Below are 12,256 nucleotides of genomic sequence, written 5' to 3'. Positions count from 1 at the left end.
TGGGGGGTTTTGGCATCAATGCAGGTCCGTTTGCATGAGAGGCATGACCCCTCAGAAAAATCAGCTCAGAAAAGATATGGGCTATTTCAACACTATAATTCAACGTACGTAGGTACGTATGTATGTATGAATATGTACATTTAAAAAAATTGCCTCTTCAATTATATAGTAAAAAATAGATAATAACAACAACAAACAAACAAACAAACAAACCAAAAAAGTTCTTAGGCTGGACTCACACATATGCGCAGCGTGAAACATCTTCTCCGTATCGTCTGAGAATGGCCACTGGAGGCGCCGTACTAATGCATTGTCAATGGAAGGTTGTTTGTTTTTTTGTCGTTGCCTTGTCTCTAGCTCAACCACAGCCTGTCTTTTGGCCAAGAGACATGGCAACGACAAAACACCAAACAACCTTCCATTGTCAATGCATTAGTACGACGCTCCCAGTGGCCATTCTCAGACGATACGGAGAAGATGTTTCACGCAAATGTCTGTACGGCGCCTTATGATCCCATCATGCACACAAAACTTTGGTGGTCCTCTCTTGTAGTAGAGTCAGTGGACCCCTAGGGGGTCCCGGAGGCCGGACCCCTAGCTTGTTGAAGACCCCGGCCCATGATGCTCTGATAAAAATCTCAAGAAAATACAAGACTTTAAGCTGTAACAGAGACAGAGTACTTTTATGATTTGTACTACAACTTTTCCAGAGGCGTCAACTGGGTATGGCAGCTGCCATACCTTGGCTACAGGGGGAAGTGGGAAACACATAAAATGTACTTCTTAAAATAAATTCATCATGCCTGTTGCTAAGGTAAGGCTAAGGTAAGGTGTCTTGCAGGTATCAGGTCACTTCGCCAAAAATCCAACTTGTCAAATTGTCCACGCTCATTGGGCAGGCTTGTCAATGCTCCTGGGTTTGGCCAGGATGATTGGCAATTACATCTACTATGTTATTTTTTTTTCTGGGGGAGGACCCCCAGATGAGAAGTCATTATTAAGGATGTCTTACTTTGCTGCAGTCATCAAATCTGACTCTGTACACCTACATTTGGCATTTTAAGGCTTGAAATTGTAGTCTACTCATGCTAGTAAAGCAAGCCTGTATAAAAGTATCAAACATGCACAAAATTCAACAGAATACAGGAAAATATATCTTTTAAAAAGTTTTGGGGGAGGACCACCAGACCCGGTTGGGGAGTTCCCTAGCCATAAATTATAACTTCCAGTAGAGGGTGCTAATATGCGGAGGTTACGTCTCTCCTGAGTTATAACGCAGAGTAAAATAGCTCTCGCTGGTTGAGCCTCCATGTCCCTAATCGCCTCAAAACCTCTATGCTCAAAACATGTTTAAATCATGAAGTTGCTCACCTCATCGTCGAAACAGCTTTATATCTACCGATGAGCCCACTCGTTGGCATGTGTTAGTTCATATGTTTCTAATAAATTAATGTTTACTAAAACTTCTTTGAGTCTCATCGCTTTCCTTGTTTTTGAACTGCTTGGGTAAAATGGCCGAACATATCACGCGAGATGAGTAAAAGCTGGCTACGCGAGGCTACATATCACGTGACGTTAATCGCCGTTGCGATTTGCTCATACTAGGACATGACGTTTTTGTATGCGGAAGTATTCCAACGTTCTGTAGTTCTGAAGCGCTCTGTATGCGGAAACATTCGACGAGGAAACGCGAGTCTCAGAGAAGTTTTAGTTAAACATTAATTTATTAGAAACATATGGACTAACACATGCCAACGAGTGGGCTCATCGGTAGATATAAAGCTGTTTCGACGATGAGGTGAGCAACTTCATGATTTAAACATGTTTTGAGGCGATTAGGGACATGGAGGCCTCAACCAGCGAGAGCTATTTTACTCTGCGTTATAACTCCAGGAGAGACGTAACCTCCGCATACGCACCCTCTACTGGAAGTTATAATTTATGGCTAGGGAGTTCCGCGCACCCCCTAAAAAATAATCTCCTGGATTTTCCTGACTGACAGTTCAATGTTAACAACCCCTGCATGCTCATTGGCGACGAGGTGTCCTAGCAAGTTGATTTGGCGAGTAGAATTTTTGGCGAAGTGGCCAGTATTCGTTCGACACCAGTCATGTTGCCCATACCTTGGCGTTTGCTGAACTGACGCCACAGTAGCTACTCCTTCCACCACTGCTCTCCCTCCCTCCTCCATGGTGGATTTACATCCGCTGGTTTCCGTCCCAGGGACACCGGGAAGTAACGACACAGAGGAGGCGCTGAGAGGCGAGGCGAGAGCCTTTTCAGGAACTCAACCAGCACGGGAAACTAAAACAACAAGGGGCAAAGAAAGAAGGGGAAAAAAAGAACCCGAATCGAGAGACACTGGAAACGAACACAAAAAAAGACACGTTTTTAAACACCTCCGTCGCAACTTCTTCCTACAACAACCAACCGTACTTTTCTTCTTCCCTCGCGCGTTGCGAATTATAAAAGGATATCGTTTGACCGTTCGTTGTTGTTGTGTAGGGAGGGAGTGTGGACTAGTAGGTGTGGAGGTTTTAGGTTTCTTCTCGGGTGTGTGGTTCCGCCGTGGACGTGTGGTATAGTTTAGTTTAGGTGTGAGAGCAGCAACAGCAGTAGTAGTAGTAGTAGTAGTAGTAGCAGCAGCAGGGCTGTGGGCCATGGCCGGCGGCGGTGGTTGTGCTGCCGCTGCTGGGACCGGGGTGGCAACCGCTGTGGTACCACCGCGACCTGAGCCGAGCCGCGGCCGAGGAAGCTGCTGGCCCGGGCGGCCAGGGGATGGGAGCTTCCTGGTGCGGGACAGCGAGAGCGTCACCGGGGCTTATGCCCTGTGCGTGCTGTGAGTATAATACTCTGTTGTATCACTGCTTCTCAAACTTTTACATTTGAAGGTTTCCCCTTAACTTTCTTTGACAGTATACAAATGGAACCAAATGAGGGTCTATTACGAGGGTCTACTACTCTATTTGGTTCCATTTGTATGCTGTTAGAGTTACAAACTTGCTGCTAATGTGTGCTCTGAGTAGCCTATACTCTATCACTGTTTCTCAAACTTTTACATTTCAAGGTTCTCCCCCTTAACTCTGACAGTAAACGGGTCCATTTTGGTTCCATTTGTACACTGACAGAGTTACAGACTTGTATGGGTCAATTTAGACCCCCCATAAAGGAACCCAAAGAGTCCCTTGAATTCACTTTGAGAACCACTGCTCTATATCACTGGTTCTCAAACTTTGAAATGTGAAGGTCTCCCCTTAACTTTGACAGTGTACAAATGGAACCAAATGGACCCCTGACCATTTGTATGCTGTTATGCCTCATTCACACTACAGATATATAGTTGAACGTTTAGCTTGGTAATTCAATGTAATCTCAATGGAAACCAGCTTTAAAGCTTTCAAAGCTTTGTTCTGAGCATCTCCCTGCATCTTTAAAGCTGGTTTCCATTGAGATTACATTGAATTACCAAGCAAAACGTTCAACTATATATCTGTAGTGTGAATGAGGCATTAGAGTTATAGACTTGCATGCTCTGAGTATTCTCTATATCAGTGTGTTTCTCATACTTTTACATTTCAAGGTCTGCCCTTTACTCTGACAAATGGAACCAAATGGACCCTATAAACGTGTCCCATTTGGTTCCATCTGTATACTGTTAGAGTTACAGTCTTATGACCTATATGTCAGTATAGGCTACTCTATTACTATATCACTGGTTCTCAACTTTGAAATTTTGAAGGTTCCTCCCCTTAACTTTGACAGTGTACAAATGGGTCAATTTTGGTTCAATTTGTATGTTGTTATTGTCACAGACTTGTATGGGTCAATTTAGACCCCCCCCCCCCCCCCCCCCCAAAAGCAACCCACAGAGTCCATGGAAATCACTTTGAGAAACACATCTCTCTATAGCTAATTTACGAATTGATTATAATCATCAGCACAATGTTGAAATACTAGTAATAAATCATCATCATCATCATCATCATCATCATCATCATCATCATCATCATCAGCCAGCAGCATAATAATGTTTCAAATGCATGGATTTATTTACAGTGTGCTGTTGGTTTGTCCATTGTGTTCCCTTATATTTCCCCCGAGTCACTTTACGTCTAAAAACTGCTGAAAAGTCAACACATTTAACAACATTTTTTTCTTCTTTTTTTCTTCAGTGGTGGGAAAGAGCACTTGTATGTTTTGTAATAATATTCAATCTACAAATAAATGTTGTGGAGTAAAAGTACAATATTTGGATCCAAGATGTATAGTGGAGTAAAAGTAAAAGTATTGGAAAGACTCAAGTAAAGTACAACAAATACCTCAAAATTATACTAGGACAGTACTTAAGTAAATCTACTTTAGTTACTTTACACCACCGTTTTTGTTACTATACTGTTGTGATGTTGTGTATCTGATCAAAATGTGGGTGTCCTATGACTTTTTAAAATATATATAAAAAAACACTGATCCCTCGGTACATTTACACACAAAAAACGTCCAACAGTCGGGCAAAATGAGTTTGTTTACTTTCCTCCTGGATGGTGGTGGTGGTGGGTGGTGGTGGTGGTGGTGTGTGTGTGTGTGTGTGTGTGTGTGTGTGTGTGTGTGTGTGTGTGTGTGTGTGTGTGTGTGTGTGTGTGTGTGTGTGTGTGTGTGTGTGTGTGGGGGGGGGGGGGGGGGGGGGGGGGGGGGGGGGGGGGAAGGGGGGGGTCAGGGGAGCCCATGGGCAGCATGGCACACTACTTGAAGGCTGCCTGTGTCGCCTCCCTTTGCTCTTTCTTTCTCCTCAGATGTGGGCGTCCTGTTGGTGGCGTTTTAACACAGGCATATTGCTACAATCAGTCTGCGGTTCTAGTCGGTAATAGAGACGTCAAATTAAACGGCGCTCCCTCCACATGTCAGTAAAACTAAACGTCCACGCACACGGCCTGCTGTTGGAGCCGGACTGAGGTTTTTGTCCGAGGCGTAGCCTCTGCTTCTACAACCCTTATAACTCCATCCAGTAGCAGTTATGAAGGCGTGCAGTAACAGTAGTGGCTGAGGATCCCAGCCATAATGTTGTTCACAAGACAGACTCCCAGCAGTGTTGATGCTGTCATATAGCCTACAACATTATCTTGAATGTGCTATAGTTATAACTTATTAATATGATTTGTTTTTGTAGTTGGTTTACTAAAGAGCTGGAGAGTAACCCTGTTACTGAGCAAACCCTCTATAGCAATGAATACTATCAACATATTGAGATATACAGTATTCTGCAGGCACGTGCCACACATAGACATCAAGGAGGCTTGAGCCCCCTGCCCTTTTACCTGTCTGTAAAAAGTGCCCTCTCCACACCATGAATGCTGTTTTTACTATGGTGAAAGAAATGCAAATGCGCTCTTTCCATGCCATACCCGAAGGCTACATTCATGAGAATTGCCTTGTCCAAACTCTCCTGAACTTGAATGCAGCATCTTATGTTCAAAGAATTGCTGTGTAGATATCCAAGCTGTACGCCACATCTCCAGTATTGACTTGATTATGCTTAGTTTAGTGTGGTATCAAGTATCGAAAATAGCCGACCTCAAGGCTCATCATAACAAGGAAGAAATGCCACCCTTTGTTTTTCTAATCGGCCTCAGGCATATTCACATCATGGCAACTCCTGGACCGTAGGTCCAATAACCTGCCTGGCCGGGTGGAGGACCTGTGCCTAGTTTTAACTAAAAAACTAAACAGACCAGCTCAGGGAAGATTTGCATTTTGAAATGGCTTTACTCCCAGTTAACTGTTTTAACAAACATCAGATCAACATCAGCTTCAACTTTATTGTCACATCACAAAAGGTGTAAAGGAGTGAAACTCTGTTTTGCACAAGCTCCCATCGCCGGGATTTATATTACGACTTTATCCACAGAGCTGTACTGTATGTGCATTACATGATTCACCCATTCACACACTGACAGCAGAGGAAACCATGCAAGGCACCAACCTGCTCATCGTGAGCAGTCAAGGGTTCAGTCAGTGTCTTGCTCAAGAATACTTCATTGATCTTTCTGTGATTCTATACAACTGCTGTAAATGTTGTTCTACTTGCACAAGAAGAATTTCACATTTGTAAGTCAGCAAAATGCCTAAACTGTAAATTAATTACCTCATTTTATTTCTGCCATGAACATGCATAATAATATTGTATAATTTGTTTCCTGTTTCTCTCTCTATCCTTTGCGCTGGTCTCTTTTCTTACAGCTTCACGGCGATGGGAGCTTATCCTTTACCCTGGTCTCTTACAGCTATACAATATTATTATGCATGTTCATGGCAGAAATAAAATGAGGTAATTAATTTACAGTTTAGGCATTTTGCTGACTTACAAATGTGAAATTCTTCTTGTGCAAGTAGAACAACATTTACAGCAGTTGTATAGAATCACAGAAAGATCAATGAAGTGTCCTTGAGCAAGACACTGACTGAACCCTTGACTGCTCACGATGAGCAGGTTGGTGCCTTGCATGGTTTCCTCTGCTGTCAGTGTGTGAATGGGTGAATCATGTAATGCACATACAGTACAGCTCTGTGGATAAAGTCGTAATATAAATCTTAAAGATGGATATATTCTTAATTGCACGCTGGTGTCACACACAGAAATTAGCTGATCTATAATGTCATTTTCTCATGGACCACCTGTAATGATGTTGTGGAACTCTGGTTGGCTCAAATCTTTGCTTCTAGAGGTCCTGGCACAAAACACATAAATGTGTGGGTCCTTGGCACGAGGTGGTGGTTCTCAACCTTTTCAGGCCGTGGCCCCCAAAAGAATCATATTTTAACACTTTAAGTTGCAATCAATTAAATGTCTTTGAAGGTCCAAGATGCCATGGTCTCCATAGACTTCCATGTAATTCATAGTGCATGGATCATGCACGCCCATGCCTAGATCATGCCCCCCCCCCCCCCCCCCCCCCCCCACCACCCTGACAAGCACTAAGAGTTGAGGAATTACACGGTTCTATTGTGAAAATAGCAAATCTATAGCGGCGTTGTGACTTGTGAGCATGTAGAATTTAATAATTTCTGCCTCTAATATTTGACAATTTCTGTTGAGTGAGAAAACAATAGAGAGCGTGTCGATATTTCAACGTAACATTTGTTCGACGTTCCATTTGTTCGATTCGGGTGAATGTTAACCTGGTGAAATGCAAACCTGCTGTGGAGTGGGGATCCCCCAAACTAATTTGGGGACGCCCCCTAGGGGTCCCGACCCCCCACTGTCCTAATGAACAGCAACAATGCACATACCTCCACGCCCACACATCAGCTGCTTCCTGATACCGTCCCACCTACACCCTCTCTCCCTTCCTGTCCACTTTCACCCTGTCCACTTTCTCTTCCTTCGCAAACTTATGTCTTTCTTTTGACGGGCCAAATGGTCTTGAGTTTAGCTGCTGATAATATGCACCGCATCAGCATAACACAACATACGCAAGGGATGATGAATGTTGAGCAGGTCATTGTTGAGAAATAAACCCCTGTTGGTGTTTTTCTCACCATTTATAATAAGTGTTTATTAACACGCTTATTACAAGCCTACTTATTAAAGCAATGAATAAATTGGCACAAAATGCAATAAAACGATTGAATTGATTTCAAAAGGATTTAACTGCTTCTTATGGCAAAGAAAGATTATAGTCCATTAGATTATGCCAGGTGCTTCCAGTTGTCAGCTCACAAAGGATGCGGTGGCCCAAGACTACGATGAGCGCTGTGTTTAAGGTCACCGTCGCCTGATTATGGATCCCACCAACTTACGCCTCACCAGTGTCTTGATTGGCTCCCTGGCAGGTATACTTTTACTGGGGTTAGGGATAAGGTTAGGTTTAGGAATATAGTCTGGCTGAGGTTAGGTTTAGGCATAGTTTTAATGAGGTTAGGGTTTAGGCATAGTTTTACTGAGGTTAGGGTTAGGTTTAGGCATAGTCTTACTGAGGTTAGGTTTAGTCATAGTTTTACTGAGGTTAGGGTTTAGGCATAGTTCTACTGAGGTTATGGTTAAGGTTAGGTTTAGGCATAGTCTTACTGAGGTTAGGTTTAGTCATAGTTTTACTGAGGTTAGGGTTTAGGCATAGTTGCAAAAACGAGAACTGTCAATCAAAGAGACTTCTGGCCAATCACAGCGGGGTTTGCCTAGTTTAGAACTGATGTGGGATCCATAATCACGCGTCACGGTCACCCCCCAACCACAGACTGTTTCAGAATGATGTCACATGGGAAGTGGTTAGATAGCCACAAGGAACCTGGCAGCAGACTGAGAAAGCACGTTTTTTCCCATTGACAATCAGACACAAAAACACCCTAGCTAAAGTAAAGCTTTGAGGTTCTGAAGTGTGATCTGTCTATTCGATCACCCCTGTCCTGTTTCCCTATATCCTGTCCTATCAGATATAAGGGAAGTGAGAATTTAACATTTTAGTCTAATGTTTCTGTGAAATTTGTTTATTGTGATGTGAACAAGATTCTTTTTTTTTTCTTAAACAGCATGTCGCATATGCTGTATGCTGTGACTGTCGACAAGTACATTTGCTTTTACGCACACATTCCACAGAACCGTTCACAGAATTGAAGATCAAGATCAGGCCCCTTCTCTTTAGGACTGCAATTATCTCATTATGTATCTCATCGGTTTCTCCATTCAAGAACAATTTATTTTATATTATATATTATATTTGTATTTATTTTTATAACAAATTGACTTGAAATAATAGATATACTCGACTAAATTGATTAGTCCTTCCTAAGCTACACATTATACTTACTAGATTTGCTATTTATTCATTTTGCGATGATATGCTGTATATTGCTCTATTTAAAAAAAAAAAAAAAAGTGTAAATAATAACATTGGGGCCTCCCAGTTGCATTTTGAGCTTGCAGATGTTTCTGTTTTTCAATTAGAATCTTTTTGAACATGAGGTTTCTACCCAACAGATGCCTTATCCCACAGATTTATTTAACTCTGAGAGGGTACAAAATGAACCAAATGGATCCTTACAGGTCCATTTGTACACTCTCTTGAGTTGCCATATAAGGGTCCATTTGGTTACATTTGTAGAATCTGAGTTACAAACCCGTAAGGGTCCATTTGGTTCCTAACTATAAACCATTAGCTGGGCAGTGGGGAGACGTATGATTACATACATTAGTCATCACTAAACATCATCATCTCATTCCCAAAACTGCAAACATGCAACGGTTGTCAAATCATCTTTATGCCAGAAAACAAACAAACAAGTGGTTCTCAAACTTTATTTTAATATTTATACTTATATTTGGGAGGGACAGCACACATTGATGAACACCACACATTCACACACACACATGCAACTTGCTCATTTACATCCGTTGTCCCCATACATGAAACAAGTAACATTACAAAAGAGCACATCACTAAAAGCAAAACAAAACAACAGTATAACATAACCAGACAAAAAATCTACATGTCCAGGGATTGATTGATTGATTGAGTATTTTATTAGACAAAAGTGGAGAACAGAACAAGTATAGTCAATACATTAAAAGAATGTAGTACAGTACAGTTAAACACCCTGCCTAAAAGGAGCATCCCAAATAAGTCCTTTTACAGTCTTTTTTACGTCAGAAGTCCCTCTGGTGTTGTGGCTGTGGGTGTCGCTAACTTTTTGTAGATATTTGGTCAGATATGCTGGCACTGGGTCATGGGCCCCCTTCTCGAGAAGTAGTCGAATCAGTTTGTTTTGTGAGGTTTGGAGTTTACAGTTTACAGTTTAGGCATTTAGCAGATGCTTTTAATCCAAAGCGATTTACAATAAGCAGATACAAGACATCACAAGATAATAGGGTTAGGGTTAGGCTAACCTGGCTATAACAAGTGCAAATGGATATCTATCTAGAAAAAAACACAATATAATCAAAGTTCTAAAAACCTAAAAACAAATGCTAACTAGCTTCATGTATGGTCATTGATTTTCTGTAGTGCTAAGGGTTTAGGTGGAGTCTGAAGAGGTGAGTCTTCAGTCCACGGCGAAAGCTAGCGAGTGAGTCCGTTCTAAGTGCGACAGGGAGTTTATTCCACAACTTGGGGGCCAGGAGGGCAAATTGTCTGACCAGATTACACTGGCCTGGGAAGTGGAGGGACTGGAGGATGTTGCTCAGGATAATTGCGATTAACGATTTAATTGTGTTTTTGTCGTTGACAATCACATTTCTGTTCGGCTTTTAGGCTTTGAAGTTGCACATGATAGATATGACACATAATCTAAATATACAAAGACATTACTGACATATTTGACAACTTTATACTTAAAAAAGAACATTGATAGTGGAAATAGCCGATCTACAAGCTCACAACGCGTCGCATCTTACTTCAAAAAATATATATGAACATTTTTCAACATGGAAACGATTATGACGATTATGAAAAATAATCGCAATGATGTCAAATAATTGCGATTAGACGATTATCTAATAATTGTGACAGCCCTAACCAAGAGATCTACTTAATATTGTTTTGGGAGGAGGGGGGGGGGACGACTCAGACATGCTGTCTCTTGTCTGTGCACGTGCAGACAGTACAGAACGACACGCTTCCCTTTATTGCAGTGGCTCAGACTGAGGCTGCAGTGTTTTTTAGGAAGTGTGTTTCAGAATAGACTGGTGATGATGGTAGGTTTACTGAAGCATGGGCAGTGGAAACCCTGGAGGAGTTTGGCCGGAGGATTTACACTTCGTCGTATGATGGTGTGGTGTCGCTGCATCCGAGCCACGTGGGCTTGTTGGTCTGCTATTGTCGGCGTGCAACACTGCCGTAATGACGGATCGTAAATTAGGCATTTAGTGTCGCGCTTCACATTCTTTGCTTTATAGACTTTGACTATAGAGTGTGTGCACGTCCATGCGTGTGTGCATGTATACGCACGCACGTGCACATTCCAAATTTAAAGGTATCCATTGGCTTTCTGGCAAATAAGCACTTGCTGTACAATTAGTCTACTGTGAGCGTTTTACTGTACACTCCTGTGACAAGAAGATTGGTAGCATGCTCTCCTCCCTGTGTGTGTGTGTGTGTGTGTGTGTGTGTGTGTGTGTGTGTGTGTGTGTGTGTGTGTGTGTGTGTGTGTGTGTGTGTGTGTGTGTGTGTGTGTGTGTGTGTGTGTGTGTGTGTGTGTGTGTGTGTGTGTGTGTGTGTGTGTGTGTGTGTGTGTGTGTGTGTGGACGAGGCCATTTATTTTGGTTTTAGAACGGAGGGTAAAAATATCAATGTTTGTCTAACTTTACAGTCTGAAAGTTAAAGGAACTATATAGTCAACTTTTTCTTGAAAAACGGACACTAAAATAAAAATTGTTTCGAAAATATTTCGATTTGTTGATTATTTTACCATTATTTTATACTTTTTGTGGTCATTTTTGAATAGAAACACATATGAAGCTTAATGTTTTTTATAAAATATTTTCAAAACATGTTTATTTTAGTGTCTGTTTTTCATAAAGTATAGCTCCTTTAATGGTAACCTTAACAGTTGAAGCTAGCATTAGCTTTCACTTTTGAATGTCCCCTGCTTTTTCCCTTCTCGTGTGTGTGTGTGTGTGTGTGTGTGTGTGTGTGTGTGTGTGTGTGTGTGTGTGTGTGTGTGTGTGTGTGTGTGTGTGTGTGTGTGTGTGTGTGTGTGTGTGTGTGTGTGTGTGTGTGTGTGTGTGTGTGTGTGTGTGTGTGTGTGTGTGTGTGTGTGTGTGTGTGTAAAAGAGACACAAATGCAAATAAATGTACTTTCAATATTTTGTAGCCGGAAGATGTTGGTGTTAAGTGTGGCACGTCTAAACACGTAGATCTGCCACAAGTTCAGCCTGCTGTGTGTGTGTGAGCGCACACACGTGTGACTGTGTGTGTGAGTGAGGAAAAGAAGGTGCTATGTGTACCCTTAGGTGTTTATGAGCCAACTAACTTTGTTACATTTAATTTCCTGTAGGTCTAAAATACTAATAATGTAATTTGAACTCAAAGAAAGTTTTTTATCCATGCGTATCTTGTGATTGCAGTTACCACTATAACATTAATTAGGTAGTGTCTGTGATCTGCATACACACACACACACACACACACACACACACACACATTGATGTTAATAGGTTTTTAATGTAATGAGTCCCCGGGACCCACAAAGGGTCTTTCGGATGAGTCCCAGGGATATTTTATGGGTCCCACAAAAATTCAACGCGTCATGTCATTTTTGACAAAGTGCA

The 12,256-nt window shown here is 41.9% G+C and overlaps 1 protein-coding gene across 1 annotated transcript in view; it reads left to right on the top strand.

Moving 5' to 3' along the window:
* Positions 1 to 2,660: 2,660 nt before the first annotated feature.
* The window catches only part of inppl1a (inositol polyphosphate phosphatase-like 1a), a gene marked incomplete at its 5' end in the record, with an annotated part of 94,651 nt that continues 85,055 nt past the window's right edge, over positions 2,661 to 12,256 (top strand). The window contains 4 exon segments of the mRNA XM_080731329.1: positions 2,661 to 2,678; positions 2,680 to 2,754; positions 2,756 to 2,776; positions 2,778 to 2,839. Of these exon segments, the coding sequence (XP_080587455.1) occupies positions 2,661 to 2,678; positions 2,680 to 2,754; positions 2,756 to 2,776; positions 2,778 to 2,839 (176 nt within the window).

This window comes from Nannobrachium achirus (genome assembly GCF_963921795.1).
Source record: "Nannobrachium achirus genome assembly, chromosome: 8".
Classification (NCBI taxonomy): Eukaryota; Metazoa; Chordata; class Actinopteri; order Myctophiformes; family Myctophidae; genus Nannobrachium; species Nannobrachium achirus.
This window is presented reverse-complemented; position numbering and strand designations above follow the sequence as displayed.